The sequence below is a fragment of the Pungitius pungitius genome, chromosome 3 (assembly GCF_949316345.1).
Source record: "Pungitius pungitius chromosome 3, fPunPun2.1, whole genome shotgun sequence".
Classification (NCBI taxonomy): Eukaryota; Metazoa; Chordata; class Actinopteri; order Perciformes; family Gasterosteidae; genus Pungitius; species Pungitius pungitius.
This window is the reverse complement of record NC_084902.1, coordinates 27,811,533-27,830,886: the sequence shown is the minus strand read 5'-3', so window position 1 is coordinate 27,830,886 and position 19,354 is coordinate 27,811,533. Positions and strand designations below refer to the sequence as shown.

General features: G+C 47.9%; 2 protein-coding genes and 1 long non-coding RNA gene across 3 annotated transcripts; all 3 read left to right on the top strand.

Moving 5' to 3' along the window:
* Positions 1 to 254: 254 nt before the first annotated feature.
* Positions 255 to 7,763, top strand: mrps9 (mitochondrial ribosomal protein S9). The gene is made up of 11 exons (XM_037476838.2): positions 255 to 403; positions 741 to 923; positions 3,639 to 3,701; positions 3,867 to 3,897; positions 3,969 to 4,048; positions 5,232 to 5,317; positions 5,394 to 5,469; positions 5,548 to 5,716; positions 5,867 to 5,975; positions 6,622 to 6,791; positions 6,927 to 7,763. Exons 1-11 carry the CDS (start codon positions 305 to 307, stop codon positions 7,016 to 7,018), a joined length of 1,158 nt encoding a protein of 385 aa, XP_037332735.2. The 5' UTR covers positions 255 to 304; the 3' UTR covers positions 7,019 to 7,763.
* A 118-nt stretch (positions 7,764 to 7,881) lies between these two features.
* LOC119220200 (SLAIN motif-containing protein 1-like) lies at positions 7,882 to 13,530 on the top strand. The gene is made up of 9 exons (XM_037475994.2): positions 7,882 to 8,381; positions 9,262 to 9,398; positions 11,159 to 11,293; positions 11,407 to 11,520; positions 11,622 to 11,765; positions 12,014 to 12,403; positions 12,794 to 12,928; positions 13,019 to 13,328; positions 13,412 to 13,530. Exons 1-9 carry the CDS (start codon positions 8,014 to 8,016, stop codon positions 13,485 to 13,487), a joined length of 1,809 nt encoding a protein of 602 aa, XP_037331891.2. The 5' UTR covers positions 7,882 to 8,013; the 3' UTR covers positions 13,488 to 13,530.
* Positions 13,531 to 15,407: 1,877 nt separating this feature from the next.
* LOC119221268 (uncharacterized) lies at positions 15,408 to 18,143 on the top strand. The gene is made up of 4 exons (XR_005120675.2): positions 15,408 to 15,661; positions 16,277 to 16,348; positions 16,675 to 16,738; positions 17,992 to 18,143. It is a non-coding gene; the product is annotated as an uncharacterized LOC119221268 (long non-coding RNA).
* Positions 18,144 to 19,354: the final 1,211 nt, after the last annotated feature.

Genomic DNA, 19,354 nt, shown 5'->3' with positions numbered 1-19,354 from the left:
TTGAATAATCAAGTGGTTGCGGATGTTGTTATAATGGCTAGGGGTTTTGGTATTGGTATTTCTGTGAATACACACATTGTTATTCTCAGCAGCCAAAGTTTGCCTTTGTTATAACATTTTTATTCCTGAGATAATTTGTTACAGTTTCAATAAAGCAAAGTGAAATAAGGAACCGACAGCGAGGTTTATATAAATGGTTTCTAGCTTTATTATTTGAATATTAGCTTTCTTTTTTTTACGATTAACGGCACATGTTTATGACGTCCATCAACTTCCGCCCACGACGTCATCACTATCAGACAACATGGCGGCGCCCCGTATGCGGACCGTGGGCTCTATTTTCGTAAAATGTGGGACTTGCAGCTCGGGTTTAAACAATGTGGCGTCGCTTTTAAGTCGACAGGTAAAGTGCGATTTTAACTTTGGTAAAGTGAGAAGTTATGTCAATTTAAAAAATCGGAACTCGTATTAGAGTGAAATGGACCCACACTGACGTCCTTGAGTTAGCATCCTCTGACATCCTTCTGAACGTGACTGCAGTTTGTCATCACAGTGACATCCAGCTGCGTGCTTAGTTTCATCATGGAGAGATTGACTTTGGGATGACTTCTTTTTTTAATCACCGAACCCTCAAAACCCGCAGTTCGGCTGGTTGTTGCTTCGGCTCGGTTAGCTTAGCTTAGCTTAGCTTAGATGGCGCTACATGTTGTCCTGACACCTGCCACCTCCGTCACACCCAGGTGCTGAGCCGGGGGATTCGCGTGGGCTCTGCCCTGCAGAGGAAGAACCTGGCGGCTGCGGGGCCGGAGAAGTTCACGGCGGAATTCATCCAGAAGCAGGTGGAGGAGTTTGACATCGGGAAACGCCACCTGGCTAACATGATGGGAGAAGATCCCGAGAGCTTCACCCAGGAGGACGTAGATGTAAGTGCACGCAAGCTCGTACTGTCCCCGTGAACGTCCTCCATGTACACACGTTGTCTTCAAATTACGAGAACCACGTCCACTAAGTCAACAGAAGGTCCGTTTCTGAGATTGTTGTGATTTTGCCAATGTTTCCTCAACGAAGGAGCCAACATGAGGCACATGCTTTTTTTTGGAATAGACTGATGTGGAGATGGTTTCTTACAGTTTATTTCAGCTGGTGTAAACGAGGAGAGGCCCGTAGGTGTTCACGTTCCCCTTTTTACCTGGTAAACGCATATCCTGCTCCGGCGCTCTTTGCACGAGTCGTTGGATGGAATGAGGAAAGAATATGAAGAATGTAACGTCTTGATCCAGATTGAAGCGGCACAGATTCAACTGACAGGAGAATGGACCAACTTTAACTTTAAGTAACTTTAAAATCAGTGTAAGGTATTGTAAATTATGGAGGGGCACCATTCTATATTCATTTTCCATTTTTCCCAAAGTGTGTTTCACACTGCTGGGCCAAAAAAGGCTAAAATATTGTCTTGCGTGCACGCAAAGGGAATAAGTATGTTCTGTTATATAAGAATGCAATTTATATATTGTTTTCAGTTATTTGCAGCTTCTCTTAATGTAATGTAATTGCATGTCAGGAAGTGGGAAAAATAAATGTGATGCATAACAGATATTTAACAGATGCGTGTTTACATGTTCTATTATTTGTGTCTTTTTCTGGCCGTGGAGTGACTGGAAAGAGCTGTTCATACCTGATGTTGCATCATAAATGTGCAGTGGCTGTGTAGAGGCAAGAGGTTCTTTTATCGATAAAATGGCTGGAAAATATGTGTACACCTCTCTTTGTGGATTTTCAAATTAAAAAGCCCAAAAGCCTTTGGCGACGTCGATGAAGCTGCTGGAACGTTGTGTTGTTAAAGCTCTGCTGTCTCTTCCCATCATCCTGCTCCTCGTCGGTGTTGCTCCACCTGCATCAGGGATGTTAGCAACGCCTTCACACACACACACACACGCTTATTCCAGATTTTTTGGCAACACGCAAGCACTCAGCGCTGCAGCCATTTAGCCTGATTTCCCACTTCCCCTCAGCCGGTCCCCGGTGCCCCTCACGCGTAATGAAGAGAGCTGTTGGCTTTGGGCCGTGAAAGCCGAAGCGACGGCTGGCAGCCTCAGCGGGCGCAGGGAGAGGGGGACATTGGGAGAGGGGGGGGGGGGGGGGGGGGGGTTACAGGCACTGGGCTGCTGATTCATGACGAGCCACAAAAATGCCACAAAAATGGCAAAAATATGAATTGCAACGGGACATTAAAATCTAAAAGTCTGCTTTCTCTTTATACTTATTTTCCCTTTTTGGATGACCGCCATATTGAGAATTCATTCAATATTCATGGCCTCTTTAAACATGAGAGGTTTTTGTTTGTTTAACGTCAACATTCTTGACGTTTTGTAACGTGAATGATTAATTAATGAACCTAGTCGACAGGGATTCTTTAGCTATTATCTCAAATTTGTCCGACTCAAAAGAGCAACGGATGAAAATAAGGATGCATTTAAAGGTTGACATCATCAATAGTCTTATTAATGAAATCGTTTTTTAATTTTTATTACCGTACGGATTTCCCAGAGCCCAATTGTTTCGGTCCAAAACCCCTAAAACAATTACAAGAAAATGTCAGTAATTCAAATAATTCAATCAAAAAACAGGATCTGGATCTGCAGCTTTGTTCGGTTTCTTAACTGATATTTAAAGTATTTGTTGCTCACTTTACTTCATCAGACGCGCTTTGATTTTGTCACCCGTCTTAAACAAACGACATGATTGAATTTACCGCGTCGCTCAAACTTGTAAAATCCGACTCCCTCCTGCGACGGGGTGCTCCTCGTTGCCGTGGTGACGGCCTGACTCTCGGGGGTCTTATTGTGCCGAGGCTCATGGGACGCTCAGGTGTGTCGTAATAATTTGCCCCTGCTCCTCTCTGCCCGTCGCTCCCTTTTTTTTTCTTCCTCTTTTTACCCTTTCATTTCTCTTGCTGTCTCTCACCCCCCCCCCCCCCCCGCACACACACACACACACACACACACCCCGAGCAGCCCCTTTCTTCCTGCTTTCCGTCGTTTTGACAACCTTAAAGGCAGCAACCTGTTCCCTCCGCGCAGCACCTGCTGCCTCACTAATTGAAACGACGGAGGGAGGAAGAGGAAGGAGGAAGGAAGGGGGGGGGGGGGGGGGGGGTGAACAGACTGTCTTGATGAGTGTGGATGGGCCGACACACTTTGTCTCCCCCTCTTTTCTCTCAAACACACACACACACACACACCTACAGGGCCATCTGTAGTCCTGCGAATAACACCGACACACCGACACACACACACACACACCGACACACACACACACACACAGGATGAACTTGGAGTGAACTGTTCGATGTCCAGTGTCCTCTGCTCACTGTCAACTAAGCCAGAAACTTGTGCCTTTTTCTGCTGGTTTTCTCCTCTGACTCCCCAGTCTGTCTCTCTCTCTCTCACACACACACACACACACACACCACGCTCGCCTTTTCTTGAACCCGCGAGCAGCTTGTGCCGCCTCTCGTCGCCCGTCGGTGTGACCTCCGTTGTTTCGGACACGTCGCAGAGATCTGTCACCTCTCCAACTGCCTTTTCTCTTCCTGCTGCTTATTCATGTTTTAACGACGTGGCTCCTCTCGCCCTCAGAGGAGCATCGCGTACCTCTTCCCCTCCGGCCTGTTTGAGAAGAGAGCCCGGCCCCTCATGAAGGTAGAGATTCACTTATGTTGTGTAAGGCTGACCGTTCTGACATTGCATCGCTTTGTTGCTGGCAGCTGAATTCATGTCTTAATTCTACAGATTTCTACAAACTTGCTAACAAAGGACGATCCAGACATTTAAAGACTCGTGTTTGTCTTCTGATTTTATTTCCAGCATCCAGAGGAGATATTTCCTCAGCAGAGAGGTATTTAACGTGCGCTTTATCGATGTGTCGGTGAGTGTCCTGCAATCTGATTGGCTGTCCCTTCCTTGAAGCCGTCCAATGGGGAGCAGACCGGCGGCCGTTCCACTTCCTGTTTTACACGGGCAAACAGTCGTACTTCTCGCTGATGCATGTGAGTACTAAAGCCTGACCAGCTGAGTCAAATGATTTAATAACAACAAACAAGATGTAATGCTTTAGTTTTAAAGGATGTAAACAATTTAAATGTTAAAAGTCAGAGAGATGTAATACAAATATCTATATATATCTATATAATAATACGATAAACGTGACCATGATGCTTCTGTTTGTATTTCTTGTTGATAGAATTAGGAGTTAGACATGTTTCAGAGGTCATTCTGCACGGTTGCACGTTTTCTTCTTGCACCTTTCCTCTTCTGGAGAGCATCAGCAGGGCCTCCAGGAGGGGGCGGTGCCGTGTAGCGGCCTGTTGTCAGGCTCACCCAGTGAGGCACATTAACCCCGCTCACTGCTCCACAGAGTCCTTTATTGCCCCCACTACCCCCCCCCCCCCACCCCCCCCCACCCCCTCAACCCTGTTCTCATCCAACCCCGCCCATAACAAAAGAGCTTCATGCTCTCACAGCCAAAGCTTCAAACCTGGAGGAGTATGACGACTCATTGAATGGAAAGGGACGCGCTCCACCTAAAATGTCTTGAGATACTCTTCGTCTTCTCTTTCATCCGGCCAATCAGAGAAGTTATTGCTGATCTCCCCCCCCCCCCCCCCCCCTTTCCGCCCCCCGCCCTGCTGCTCCAGTGCCCCTCTGTCGCTGGTCGGAGTGGCAGCGGATTAGACGCACTCTATCAAGAAGGAATTAAACAAACATCTGGTGAATAATTGACGGGGAAATTAGTTCTCACCCGGGCACTGGGGTTGGTTGGGGGGGGGGGGGGGGGGGGGGCTGCCTCAGGGACATGACCGGCACACCCGGCCCCTCCCTCCCTCCCTCCCTCCCTCCGTCTGTCTGTCTGTGCCACCATCGGCGTGACTCTCTGCCCGATGAGTGATCTAACGACGAGTTGGAAGTGAAACACTTTCTTTATTCTTCCTGCTTTGAGCCTGTATGAAAACACATTTCATACACACCACGTCCAGATCGTTCCATGTTTGTTTCAAATCCATAAAGATACTAGAGGACCGACGGTGTCCCTTAACTCTCTGCTCTACCGTAAATATCATTGAAATGTGTATTGACCCCAAGTTAACCTGATTGACCCCCATTACTTTTATTGAGCCGATTAGACATTGATTTCTTTGCATTTTAACTGAATCATAAGTGTCTCTTTTACAGGAACTCTACGGGAAGACCCAGAAGATCGAGAAGCACCAAGACCGCCTGAGAGCCAAGGGGCTCTTCTCCAAGGACACCAAGCCGATGTGAGCAGCACGGCACCACGCTGTCCTCAGCGCGTCTTGGGGCGTAGCTGAATGCTCTCCTTGTGTCTCCCATCAGCTCCCTGGGAACGAGCAGGTGGCTGTCGAAGGAGGAGCTGGAAGCGCTGCTGGTCGAGACCATCTCCACCCACGACGTAAGGGCTCCGCCTCCCCGCTCGGCTCCCGCTTTTTTTTGGTCTCCCCTTAAAACGCTCTGTGCGTCTTCTCTTCAGTACAATCGCTTCATCCAGCTGATGGAGCGCCTGCTGTCCATGCCCTACTGCGCCACGGAGGAGGACTTTGTCCAGCGTTACCGCCGGCAACTGGAGTCCCTCTCCAAGAGGCAGGCGGTGCCCACGGTGGAGCGAGACGAAAGGGGCGTGGCCTACAGCGCCGCAGACGGTAGATGCGCTCCGTCACCCGACGGTTAAGATGTCATGGCCATTATGTTCGATCCGTTTATTATGCAAGAAAAAAAGTTAATCGCTAATGTGAAAAACTAGACTCAGGCCTGCATTGAATAAGCCCCCCCGCTGCCCCCACTTTCCTCAGGTCGGAGGAAGACGTCTACCTCCTCCGTGGTCCTCAGAGACTGCGGCTCAGGACGCATCGCCGTCAACGGCAGCGACTACCTGCACTACTTTCCCGTGCTGCAAGATAGGTAGGACACCCCCCCCCCCCCGCCAAGCCGAAGAGGCGGGTTAGTTTCTCTGCCGCCTCATGCCTGGAAGCATCAAAAGACACGATGCGCCCCCCCCCCCCTCAGAAAAACATAAAAAAGCAGCTTTTTCATTCGTCACACCCTCACCTTTTTTTCCTTATCTCATTGGTAAGTTAATTACACAGTTGACTGAGAGTGTGTCTGTGTGTGTGTGCGTGTGTGTCTCTGTGTGTGTGTGTGTGTGTGTGTGTGTGTGTGTGTGTGTGTGTGTGTGTGTGTGTGTGTGACTGTGAGAATGTCCAGAGTGGGTGTTGTCACGCAGTGTGAGGACGAGCTGTAATTGGAGCAAAGAGGTGACAATTGACTTTGTCAGCAGCCATAAGGCTTTCAGCCCGCAACGCCATCCAGAACACACACACACACACACACACACACACACACACACCCTCCTGCTGAGTCAGAAGTTACACTGTAATATGTGAGATAGAAGATAGAAGAAAGCTTTCTCTCTGCTTGTTTAAAAAGTCATCCAACCAGACCTTGAATTAGCGAAGTCTGCGCTATCTGTTAAATAGCAAACACGCTTTTTTATCTCCCCCCCCCCCCCCCTCCCCTCCCCTCCCCCCGCCGCTTTTCCTCTTCCTAGAGAGCAGCTGATGTTCCCGCTGCAGTTCATGGGCGTGCTCGGGCGCTTCGATCTGGAGTGCACGGTGAGCGGCGGCGGGCGATCCAGCCAGGCGGGGGCGCTGCGGCTCGCCGTGTCCCGAGCGCTGCTCGGCTTCCTGCCCGAAGGGGAGGGGGAGGCCATGAGACAAGGTCCTTTCACATCACTCCATTTATTCCCCACAGCACAACATGCATGTTTCCTCCTCCCCCTTTGCCCATCGGGTGCCCTTCGTCGCATCGTTTCATCCCCTTTTTTCCCCCCCCCCTCTTAATTTGAACCTCCAGCTGGTCTGCTGACCCCTGACCCCAGAGTGAGGGAGAGGAAGAAGCCGGGGCAGGAGGGGGCACGGAGGAAATTCACCTGGAAGAAACGCTGAGGAGGAGAAACCACCTCCACTGGACTGTTCATACGATGCATACAGACTCTTGGTGTTAATGTTCCCTCAGCTAAAGCGCTCCGTTTCCCAGAAGCCCCGTCACCTCGGCTTATTTAAGCTCCTGGAAGAACAGAGCGCCTTTGATCAATCTGCAGCACTGACTGCGAGCTGCAGGGAGCCCTTCGGCCACCAGGTGGAAGTGTGTGTGTTTGTGTGTGTGTGTGTCAAGGAACAAGTTAAATATGTTCATCAAGATATTAAACAATCTTTTATGTGTATCTTTGTTATTTGTGTGCATTGTTCCTGTCATGGTTCTCTCTCATTTTGTTTGCTTGTGATTACTTCCATGTGTAATCATTTTATGTTTTATCGTCTTACACATATGGGAAAATGTTTTGGACTTGGTGATTTCGTTCAGTTATAGTTCAACACTTAAAACCATTAATTAGGAAACTCAATTGATTATCATTTTTCAGCGATAAAACTGTCCATGGCTGAAGATGTATAATATAAAAGTGTCATGAGTAGCTTCGTCCACAAGATGTCACCAAATACATGCGGCTTCTGCCTCTGACTTTATTGATCTACATGTTCCATAAGATCTGTTCAGAGCAATTAGGTAATTAATTGATCTGATAAATGCTTCGCAATGCTCAGTGCAGTACCTCTGCTACAGAATACAAACACGTCTCAAATAGGGTCGAACAATGTGTTTAATGGTGTCAAATTAAAACGAGAAAACGCCTCCGCGGGTCTCATTTTAGGTATCGAACACCGATTAATGTACTGGCAGGTGCGATGTTTACCTGTGGTGGGGGGCGGGGGCGGAGGATGGGCCGAGGGAGGGGGAGGGGGGTGGAGTCCAGACACGCGTCCGAGAATACAACCGGAATAGAAGTCAGTCTGCGGGGGATGATCTCCGCCGCCGCAGCAGCTCGACGCGCCGCTCCTCCGTGAGGACGCAGCGGCTTTTGTTACCGGTGTCCCGGTGCGCGATGGAGGCCGCGGTGCTGAACCGCGCCACGATGCCGGAGGCGGACCGCAACAGCAGCGCCGTGAACGCCGAGTTGGAGGTGAAGAAGCTGCAGCAGCTGGTCCGCAAGCTCGAGCTGCAGAACGCGCAGCTGAGGACCCGGTACCGCGACCCGGGCGGGTACCGTCTCCACAGCCCCCCGCCGTCCTCCGGGTCATTGTCGCCCCCGGAGGAGCCTTTAGACTATTTCCACCCGCACGCAGGCGGAGATGGAGCAGCTGAGGAGGAGGAGGAGGAGGACGGAGGGGCATCCGAACCGTCGGTTCTGGATGAGCTTGAACTTTTGGACTTCGATCTGCTGCGCTGCGCGGACGAGTCCGACGAAACATGGTGACTATTCAGATTTTTTCCCATGTGTTGCTTTACCTTTAAATCACGAGTCATTGTAATTACGCGTGATTGCCTCATTGTGTCTGGATACCCACGCGCACGCGCACGCACACGTACACGCAGTGGCTAAGAGCAGAGGCCACTTGTTATCGGTGCAGCAGCTAATATCAGAAACATCGGTGCCTTGCTCCACCTCGCTGCCGCACAGGGACTCGAACCCAAAGCGGTGCTTAAAGACCACCTTTTTAATGAGATTATCTTTCGATTTTCTAAATCCAATGACCTAAAATATTCTTCTTCCATTGAATTTAGGCCCCTTTTAGGTGGTTGCCAAGACATCACATCAGAACCAATAACTGAAGTTGTGTTGTCACGTGACTCCCCGTGTGCTTTAGGTCCCATTGATGGATTCTACATTTGTTTTTTTCGAACCCCTTTTTAAAGAGGCGTTGATTCGGGGTGATACACATCATGTACGTCCTGCCCGCCCCATTTGTATAAGTGAGGGTAAGGCTGCACACACAGGAGGTCAAAGCGGACTGCGGGGACAGATTCTTTTTGTTTGGAGGCTCCACGTTGGGTGTCTCCATGGGACACGTGGCCGAGGTGTGTCTCTGTGTGTCCCATCAGGTCTCCCCTAATGTCAGGGAAAGGTTGTGATCTATAATTCAGATCCCGCCATGTCGCCCCCAGAGCAAAAAGGGAACAGAGTTCAGGGCTGCAGGGGTATATGTCTGCTCCTCTTCCTCATGTCCATAAAATGCTGCTGTACTACATCATGCTTATTAGCTGAATGCTACGTTCAGGTGGGAAGCGTCAGAGACACCACCGGGCTGCCCGTGAATGGTTCGGTTCAGACAAATCTCGTGTCTCCCTCCAGGTTATACGTGTCATCAAAAGCCCGAGAGCCCAGGGACGGCTCCCTCACCCCCCTGCAGTGGTGCCGGCGGGGGCTCCGCTGCCCCGAGTCAGAGGTGGAGGCCGCCAGAAGATCACTGTCCCTCCGCCTGGAGCAAGGTAAGGGGGCCCCCGGGCTGCTTGTTCAGTGGAGGGACGGGGCCTGCCTCTGGGGACTGTGCTCGGTACCACGTGCACATTGACACCAGAGCTGGTCGCCTCTCTGGCGCTGATGTGACTCGCGCGTCGGTGCCAAATTCATAGGGCAGGAGGCCTCTTCCTTGGCCTCCCGAGTATAGCATTGGCCTCAATGGACCAGAATGCATTGCAGATGCGGGAGTTTCTCTGGCTCGTGACCTCTTTCAGTTCCACAGTCGTCTCCTCGAGTAAGAAGAGGTGGGTGTGTTTCCTCGTGATGTATTACTTCAGCTACCGGAGATGTCTTGTACTCAGACAGGGTGGACAGGATGTGATCAACTACAATGATGTTGAATTGTATTTTCGTTGTGCAAAGAGGAAATAAGGCGGCTTCTTAAACCTTTATCAGAAATGCATTGGGGTGAGTACAGATCTAAATGCAGCTCTCCTCCATCACCTCACTGCCACTAAAGCGCTCAGCGGGATCCTCCACCTTCCAGACAGCAATCGCTCCACTTCCAGCAGCGCTAAGCTGATCAGGCCCGGGGGTCACCTGACATGCGTGATTAGGGGTATTACCACAGAAGAAGAGGAATCCGCCAGCCACCACGGTTCAACCCGGCAACATCCCGGAAGGCCGGGCCTGTGAATCGGCATCGAGCGTTGTCGTGGTTACCGCATGCTCTGTCGATGGGCCTTGAATAAAAATAGATTTCATCTCTGGAGCTTATCGACGACTGACCCGGGTGTGTGTGTGTGTGTGTGTGTGTGTGTGGGTGGGTGGAGGCTCTACCCTGTAGGTGGATGCCTGTGGGTAATGTGTGAACAGATTCTGCAGCTCGCCCTGCTTCAGCTGAACATGTAGCCGCCCGAGGCTTAGGTGGAGGGGGTGGTGCTGGACCGCTCTCACAGAGATGGCCAAACTCTCCTTTCAGAAAATGTGTCCCGGTGGTTCAATAGATACTTCATCCGTAATAACGCCCCCCCCCTTCCCCACATGACTCTCCTCCGTCCTGCGAAGTAGCAGTTGTGCAGCCCCCGCATGCTAACGGCTACGTGCTATCGCTCTCCACAGTGAGCTAAGGAAGAGCTGTTGCCATAGAAACTGTGTAATGCCTCCCTCTTTTATTTGTGATGTAACGAGCGCTTTAATGAGAGCACTATGTCTTTGCATCTTTATTCCCTGAGACGTTCATATCACAGGGGCCTGGTGGGGGGGTGTTTGGGTGGGTGGTAACGAGCGGGTTCAGTACAGCTTTGTTCTTTTGTGCTGAGCTCTTGAATGGAGCAGTTGGTGACAGTCATGGGGCTGGTGAGGCGCCCGCCGCACGGTGCCGCCCCCTCCCAGAGAGGCGCTTTGCACCGGCCGTGTTTGGAGGTCATTCCATTTAACATGTGACCCTGTAAATGGTTTATCTGTGTACCTCGCCTCAGTTGTTTTGCTCCTTTTGAGGGGACGCAAGGTGGTGCCTGGGAAATGTAGTTCTTGTACTCGGGAGATGTTAAGGTCCAACAAAAGGGGAATGTCCCTTTTTTCGGGCGCTGTGAATGGAAAAAACGTATGACTTTTAGATTAACCTAAAGATTATTTTTCTTTTTTTTTCATATTCATTTCGATGCAGATGGAGAAAAGCGCTACTCTTTTGTCAAAAAGTGTGGGATGTGTTTTTGGGTAAACCAGATGTTTCTGACCCAGTGATTTTTGGTGTGAATATCCCCTCTCCTTGTTCCTCCTTCCTCAGTCTCCAGGTGGCGCAGCTCCCTGTCCAGCCCCTTCCCCACCTCCTCCCCTGTCCCTCCTCTGAGGCAAGTGGCCGGAGGGGCCCCCGTCAGTTCTCCCAGATCTTGCTCCACCCCGCAGTCGTCGGAGCGACACGGTAGCGCGCACGCCTGCTTTTTCGCTCCGGTGCTCGACTTCTAAAGCGGCTCTGACCGATATTCATGTGGTTGTTCTCCGGGTTTCTCCTTCTCCGCCCGCTCCCTTCTGTAGCTCCGCCCTTCTCCTCCCCGCTCCACCCGGGCCTCCATCGGGCGCTGAGTCCTGTAGGGAAGTACCTCCCCCCCGTATCCGAGAGGACCCCCGCGTTCGTCCCCGCCTACCGCAGTAAGCCTTCGTTTTCTTCTCGCTCTGCGCGCCAAACCGAGCAATGTCCGGACGAAGGTTAATTGCCGAGGCGTCAGAGGTTTCTCTCCTTGTTTTTACAGGTGTCCGGCGCTCCGCCCTCAGCGCCCAGGCCTCCGTGGACGGCGACCTCGGCGCTTCGGGGCTGGAGGAGGACTCCATCGCTCTGGGATACAAGCTGCAGGACCTCACCGACGTCCAGGTCATGGCCCGCCTGCAGGAGGAGAGTAAGCAGATGGTCTCTATATGAACAGATACCTGCTGAATCGATCATAGTCATGTGATGTGTCTCTGTGGGTACCAATCGTCTTCTTCTGTGCATCTCTCTCCTCCTCCCTCCTTTCTAATACTGTAACATATGGCAACAGATCTCAGAGCTCATCGCTACTTCAGCTTCATTAACCCCAAAAGGTGATGATTGTGTGTGTGTGTGTGTGTGTGTGTGCTCGCTGGTCCTTATGTCTCGCTCCCCCAGGTCTAAGGCAGGACTACGCCTGCACGTCGTCCCTGCTGGCCAACCGCCGCAGCCAGAGCTTCACCTTCCAGCTCAGCGCCGGCCGCGACCCGGACGACGAGGAGGAGGAGGAGGACGACGACGACGAAGATTACGGCCTCCTGCCGCCGCCGCAGCCGCGCCTCACCCGCCTGCCGCACTCCCGCACCTTCTCCAGCATCCGAGACTGGCGAAGAAGCACCGGCTCCCTGTCAACCCCGCCCTCCACCCCGGGCACGCCGCCGTGCCCTTCCATGGGGTTCGCCTTTCAACCTCAGCTGCAGCCACCGGGACCGGGACCAGGACCGGGACCGGGCCCAGGACTGTGCAGCCCATGCGCAGCCGAGCAGCATGGCTTCAGGCCGGGGTCAGGTGAGCAAAGATCAGTCTTGTACCCTGACGCCGCCTTTTAGCAGCGAGCTAAAAAAAGCGGCTGAATATTGTCACCCCCAAAACGCACATGTCTCTTTAACCTCAAACATTTATCACGTCTTTGTAACCATATAAATTCCCATTGAAGCTCCTTGTCATTTTTTTCATTTTACATCATTGCCCCCCCCCCCTCACCCCCCCGGACGTCCTTCCCTCTTAATAATAACTGTCTAAGCCTCTTGTGCAACTCTAAAGCCCTCTGACTGGCGTGTGTTTGAGAGTTTGATGGGATTAGGGTTAAGAGTGTACGTCTGCCTGACGGGGGGGGGGGGGGGGCGCGATCGTATGCGCTCCGCTCAGCTCTCTGATGGTTGTCTTTCTCGGGGCCAGCTAAGCTGCGGAGGAGCATGCCCAACCTCGTCCGAGCTCCCAGCATGCCTTGTGTGCCCAGTGCCTCCCCCTCTCTGCTTCGTAACAGCCAGAGCTTTGACTCGTGCGGCGCGCTGGCCCCCCTGCACTCCTCCGGTAAGACTCGGCTCCTTTTTTTTTTTTTTTTTCAATAACGACCAAAGCCACGCTTTGGCCGGAGGGGCTGAACCGCCATCTCTTTGTCAGTCCCCCCCCCAGGCCAGCTGCAGCACCGGGTCCACAGCGCGGGCCACCTCCCCTCGTTGCCGCGGCGGCCGGTGAAGGCCACCGCCTACGTCAGTCCCACCATCAAGGGCTCGGCCGCCACCTCGGCCCCCGACTGTTTCGGTCTGGGCGGCGCCAGCGGCATCCCGATGCTCAGTAAGACTCCAGGTGGGGCGGGGGCGCCGGCCTCCGCCCCGAACCACACGCCCCGCAGCGGCCTGCCCCGCCCCGCCTCCCTGTTTGGCCCCCAGAGCTCCGCCCCCAGGGGCAAGTTGGGCCAACCGCCACGGAGGTAGAGCTCCTTCGTTACTATTAATATTGTCAAATGGGGAAGTGTTGGCTGATTTTAGGTTTGATTTGATCCCTGCCCCTCAGCTTGCTGACCCCCCCGAAGAGCTTCTCCACCCTCAGTGCCCTTCGGGACAGCAGCTGGAGAGACGGGTGCTACTGATGAATGGCTGCCTGGTGCAGCGGCGAACCCCCCCCCCCCCCCCCCCCCCCCCGCTGGCAGGGGTGACCCGGATTTCCCCAAGAGGTACATGGGGGGGGGAAAAATACCTACAATGTGCATAGAACATTTTTATTATTCCATTAGATTCTATGCAGCGTTTCTTCGGGGGAAGGCGGGTCGTGATGATTGACAGCTCGTCCCTCTCAGACTGGCCCGTGCCGAGAGGGAGTCGTTCCCCGTTGCCCCGGTGCAATAAACCACTGGCTGTGGGGTGCTAGTCGTACTAAACTGCTCAAGACTGCTGCTGTGCTGTATATATTTATACATTTTAAATGACATTTTTTAACTTATCAGGTGTTTGTTTTGTTTCCCTGTGGCAACGATCGCCAGTGATGCTGCTAACGATGGAGTTTCCGGTTCATTTGGGCACATTTGGGGGTCCGTTTTACTAAACAATAAAGTACGTATTTGTGTACAAAGCTAAATATTCATTATATATATAATATATATATATAATTGAATTTTAAATGTGACCAAAAGTAAGATGTCTGACTGTTTACAAATTTGTGTTCCAATATTAACACTTTAAAATAGTAAAATGCCCTAAAAAGGATCCGTTCCTTTTGCACTTTGTATAAATCTGATATTTGTATGTTCTATTCACTAATGTTTCTTTCACATTTCTGGCTTATAGATTTAAAGAGATTTCACAGTTGTACACTGCATAATGTAGCACCGTTGTTTGTAATATTATTCTTAAATGGCACATTTCACCAAAACCCCGACACTTTTGTTACTGTGAGGGATTAATTGACTGAAACGTTTAATATAAAGGGAACGCTAAATAAAACATGACTTTCTCCATACTACTTTATCATGACCATATCCCTCCATTTATTCTGTATATTTAATGACGTAACCCTTTTTTGAATAAAAGCCATTCAACACTTTGATTCCTGACGCACATGAGTTGTTTGAAGCTGGATTTTGCTCATAGTTTTTTTTTTTTTTTTTGGTCCAATAAGCTCAATTTGTATTTGAAACCCGTTTTTTTGGATGTAAATCCTTCAGATTTGACGCTGCTTGACCCCTGCTGTTCATAAATACAACACTGATGTAAAATCACACTGAACTGAGCCAGAAGTCGCATAAACACACTGTTGTTGTTGTTTTGGTTTTTTTTACATCTGTGCTGTGAAAGTATTGTCATTAGGTTGTAGAGATGTAGGAGGTAGCGTTTTTTTGTGGTGGGAACAGAGAAAATAATGCCGCCTCATTGGCGTTGTCTTAATGCACTTTAATCAACAAATAATAAGTATGTATTTGTCCTCTTTTCTAGTAAATTTAAGACACAATGCCATCGTCAACCTGGGCATTTATGTTTCCTTGTTTGCTTTTCTGCATTAAAACCACACTGCAACATACATCTCAAGGTTTTCAGGCTTTATATTTGCAGTCACACATATATTTTTAGTTCTTTGTTATGTGACAATATTCTCAAGAGTTTTCAAATGATACTGCATTCATTTGATTTGTTAGTCGTGTATTGATTACATGCAGATGTTGATACAACTATTCCTCTATTTAATCACAATAAGTAGTCACATTGATCTTCCGGACCTTTGCTTCTAGAAATGTTCTCTATCTGGAGAAGCAACTTTTCCAGTTAGACATAAGTGTTGACAGTTTGAACCCTCCTTCCACCACACACTTACTCTAACTAAACGGTTTTGAGGCTTAGCAATCCCAAGGTCTAACCCTAAAAAACGGACATCAAGAAGCATGTTACTGAATAGTGGAATAGGGAACAACTGTAAGGTTGCAGGCTCCAACCAGCTGTCTGAGGTGGTGGGTTCAAGCCCCTTTATGCTGACGTGATTTGAAAGAGTTTTGAGGTTTGACCTGTAATCTCTTGGTCAAATACGAGAAAAGAAGGCTTTCATGGTGTTGGGTTTGATTTGTGGGCTTTGAAACAGTTTTGATATCGTTACATTACATTTGAAGGTATTTCCCCGATGGGGCCCCTGGTGCTGTAAATGACGTCACTATTTAGCTCAGGTTGACGAGCGGCCCTGATGACGCGTCCAAGATGGCCGACAGGCCCCTGAGCTGTAACTTCCGCTGCCCGACTGTTCGTGACGATGGAGACCCGATGGAAGAAAGGAGACTGACTGGTGAGTCATGATGTGGACTGAGGGCTGAAAAGCGAAAATACGACAAAACCACCTCAAACCAACACATAGAAACACTTGTCGCGGCGTCCATTGCTAAGTGGGCTAACATTAGCTCACGGCTAACTGGTGCTAACGTCTGTGCGCGCGGTTCTTTCGCTGATTTCTAGTGGTCAAATGAACCTGATTTATAGCGTCCTGTTTGGCTTCGGTTAATAATACCGATTGTAAACAATGAAACGTGACAATCAACAAAACGAAAAAGATGGTGGCCATGTGCTATTGTACTTTATATTTACATCTAGTGCTAATTTCCTGTTATATCATCAAATGATTAACTGATTGTTAATAATATCTTTCCATTTATTTACAATCAAACGGTTGGACCATTTGTTGTCTAGCTGCATGTTTGATTGTTTTACAACATCATGTTTATCTAGTTTGGAGTTGGCGTTTCTATCCATCCTTAAAGAGCTGCATTTCCTTATGATGAACACTAGGGGGCGCCCTCCATCTATCACATGGGATAGTGCTGCTGTCTCAGAAAAGATGGTGTTTTTGTATTTGAATGATTGTGTGACTTCCAAGTGTTGTTTTGCTTCTTTTTGAATCCTCCAGAAAATGTTGGAGGAGCAGCTGGAGAAGAACAAGGCTGAAGACAAGCAGAAGACAGAGGACGAAATGAACAGAGTAAGGAAACCTAAGTGATTGAAAAGTATTGATAATGATTGTTTCTGATTTGTATTTACAGTAGATGGGTCAGAGCTACAGTATCGGGACCTTATGAAAACGTGACGTAAATGTAGTTGAATGTGGTCACTTAACTCCATCATGTGTGTCACCAGACACATCGTAATAATATGATCAAATTGTAGGTGTAAGATCCGATATCCCTACCTGTGCTTTGGGTACAAGGTTTTGATCGGTGTTGTACTAAAGCTGATGTAAAATGTCTCTTTTGAAATAGGACGGAGCCTCTTGAAGCTTGTGTCTAAATGTCTGTGTTCTTTGTGCAGACTGCTGAATGAGCAGAGACACTTGAAGGTCTTGGAGAAGACGAGGAGGACGGAGGAACATTTGGTAAGTGTCAACTCAATTATTACTAGTAGCTGTTAAAGTGGTAGCAGGAACATTTTATTTATTGTGATAGTTTTTGATTACAAATTGAAATAGAAACAGTAATTTATATCATATTGCTACAATGATTATTAGTATTAATAAGAACTTTAAATTAAAATGTTTAATAAAAATCTTCAGTCATAGAATAGTATTTAATATTAAATCATGAAAATGTAGTTCAAAAGAATACTCAAATTATAGTATGCAACAAGGAAATACAAAATATAGTGTTATATAAAACCATGGTGTGGTATGCCGTTAAAATGTAATCAAAATCATTCATTATGCCGTAAAACGTGAAAAGATTACTCAGTATAATATGCTGTAAAACAAAATCATGGTCACAACAATATTAATAAAATTCATAGAATAGTGTGCCAACAACGTTATTGTATAGTGTGACAAGAGCCTTAAAATAAATGATGTAGTAAGCCAAAGAAATATCATATAATATATATATATATATCATGTATCAATATAACAAACATCATTAAAGATTGTATAGTATTTTGTAAAAAAGTTAAGTAAAAAATGTCATAAAGTAGTATATTAATTCATAACAATGTAGTATAGGATGTCATGAAAATGCTTTTTAAATTGTGATATTATTATGTGATGAAATTCAAAAATATTTTAGTATGTTATGTTGGAAAAAGTAGGAAATGCTACAGCTTAATGAATTCATAAAAAGTATTGTACAATATTTAATAATTGTTTTAAAATATTATAGTATTTCGTATAAATTAATTATATTAAAAAGTCTTATTAAACAAGTCATATTATAGTATGTCCTTAAGTATAACAAATATATTATAGTAAGCCATGAACAATTTTAGAAATGTCACAATATGGTATTTCATAAAAAATATATAAAATCATTGTAAGAGTAATAAGCATCAGAGATAATATAGCAATTTTGTAAAAATTATAAAAATGTACACAAATAGGTTTTTGAATACATCATGGAAAAATAATTTCCATTGTGTGCTAACTAAATTAATTGAATAGTATGTCTAAAGTAAAAAACCAAACAAATACAAGTATCTGAATTTGGTGTATTTGTTGTAGTATTCATTCCAGTGTGTGAATTTGATGTATTTGTTGTAGTATTCGTTCAAGTATCTGAATTTGATGTATTTGTTGTAGTATTCATTCCAGTGTGTGAATTTGATGCATTTTCTAATGTTGTGCTTCTCTTCTTTTCTCCACACGAGGGCGCAGTTTCCAGACCTGAGGACGGCAGGTTTCTTCTTCTGCTCTGCGGTTACTCTGAGAAGTAACTTTGACAGTTTGGGGGTGGTTCAACTTTTGTCAAATGTTTGCTGTGCAGCTGAATTTTAATAAAGAATAATTTGGTATAACCCCCTGCGTGTGTCTCATTGAAAGCCCGGGAGGAGACGGACGTCTCTACTCTACCGGGGCGATGCACACTGATGATCCCACAGCGGTGGGAATCGAACCCGGGTCTGACGCCACCCAAACCGGGGACAGCGCAACCACGCCACCATGTCATTCACCCTTAATCATGTTTGTTTGTTGCCTTTGACTTCTTCATGTGACTGAACAACCTCAAAAATCACCCACCTGCAAAAGGCTAGAACCCACGACCTCATGCTCACGGGGCAGTCGTCTTCACCTGGAGCTATTTGCTCAGACACATTTGTCTGCTTCATTAAATACTGGTCTTCTTCACTTTGGGTGTTGAATCTTAAAACAAACTGCAGCACACAAGAACCGAACCCACAACCTTTTGCTTACAAAGTGTTCTCTCATCCCAGTGAGCTAACTGATCTGATGTAACCACTGGCTTCATTGTACATTTGTCTCCTTTGTTTGGGCTCTTGGCTCTAAAACCTCTCCATAAGGGATCTCAACCCAAATCCTCTGGACTCCTTACTAGTCATTTGACACTCCACCTGCTTGTGCTTTACAAGATCCACTCAAATGGCTCAATTATTGAGAACGTTTCAAGATGTCACATTGGGAGATAGACCTTGACGGTCACCATGCCCCGGGATCGAACCCATGACCTCCAGCCTCTGGATGAGTCCTCTACCACGCTGAGCCATCACATCTGAGCCGCTGACATTTTGCAACGTCACAAATAGTTCTGCAAACACAAAATCAAACGGTTCATATTATGAATCATTAAGAGTTCTGGTGGAGTTGTAGCAGACCTTCCTGAGCCACATCTGGGAATCGATCCTTTCTCCTCAGGGTGCCGTGTGTCAGTTCTCGTCAGCTCCTCATCTGGGTGAGCTAATCCCTGAGGGGGAAACTCGCCCATTTCTTCTGGTATTTGTTCTCCACTCTGCTGAGGAGGAACCTCAGAGGATCCTCAGGATGGATCCTCTCACTTCTCTCAGGCATCAGCGCACAGACTGCGTTGAGATCATGTGCATGTGTGGGTTCTTTCCCCACACTATACTATGAATACAATTAAATAATGAATGAATGAATAAATAATGAATTAAAATGATTGAAGCATTGTCATAGTATAGATTGTTGGAAAAACGTATAGTTTGGTAGTCAACCAGTCAAAACAATAATAGTATGGTGGTGGGAAAATTCAACTAC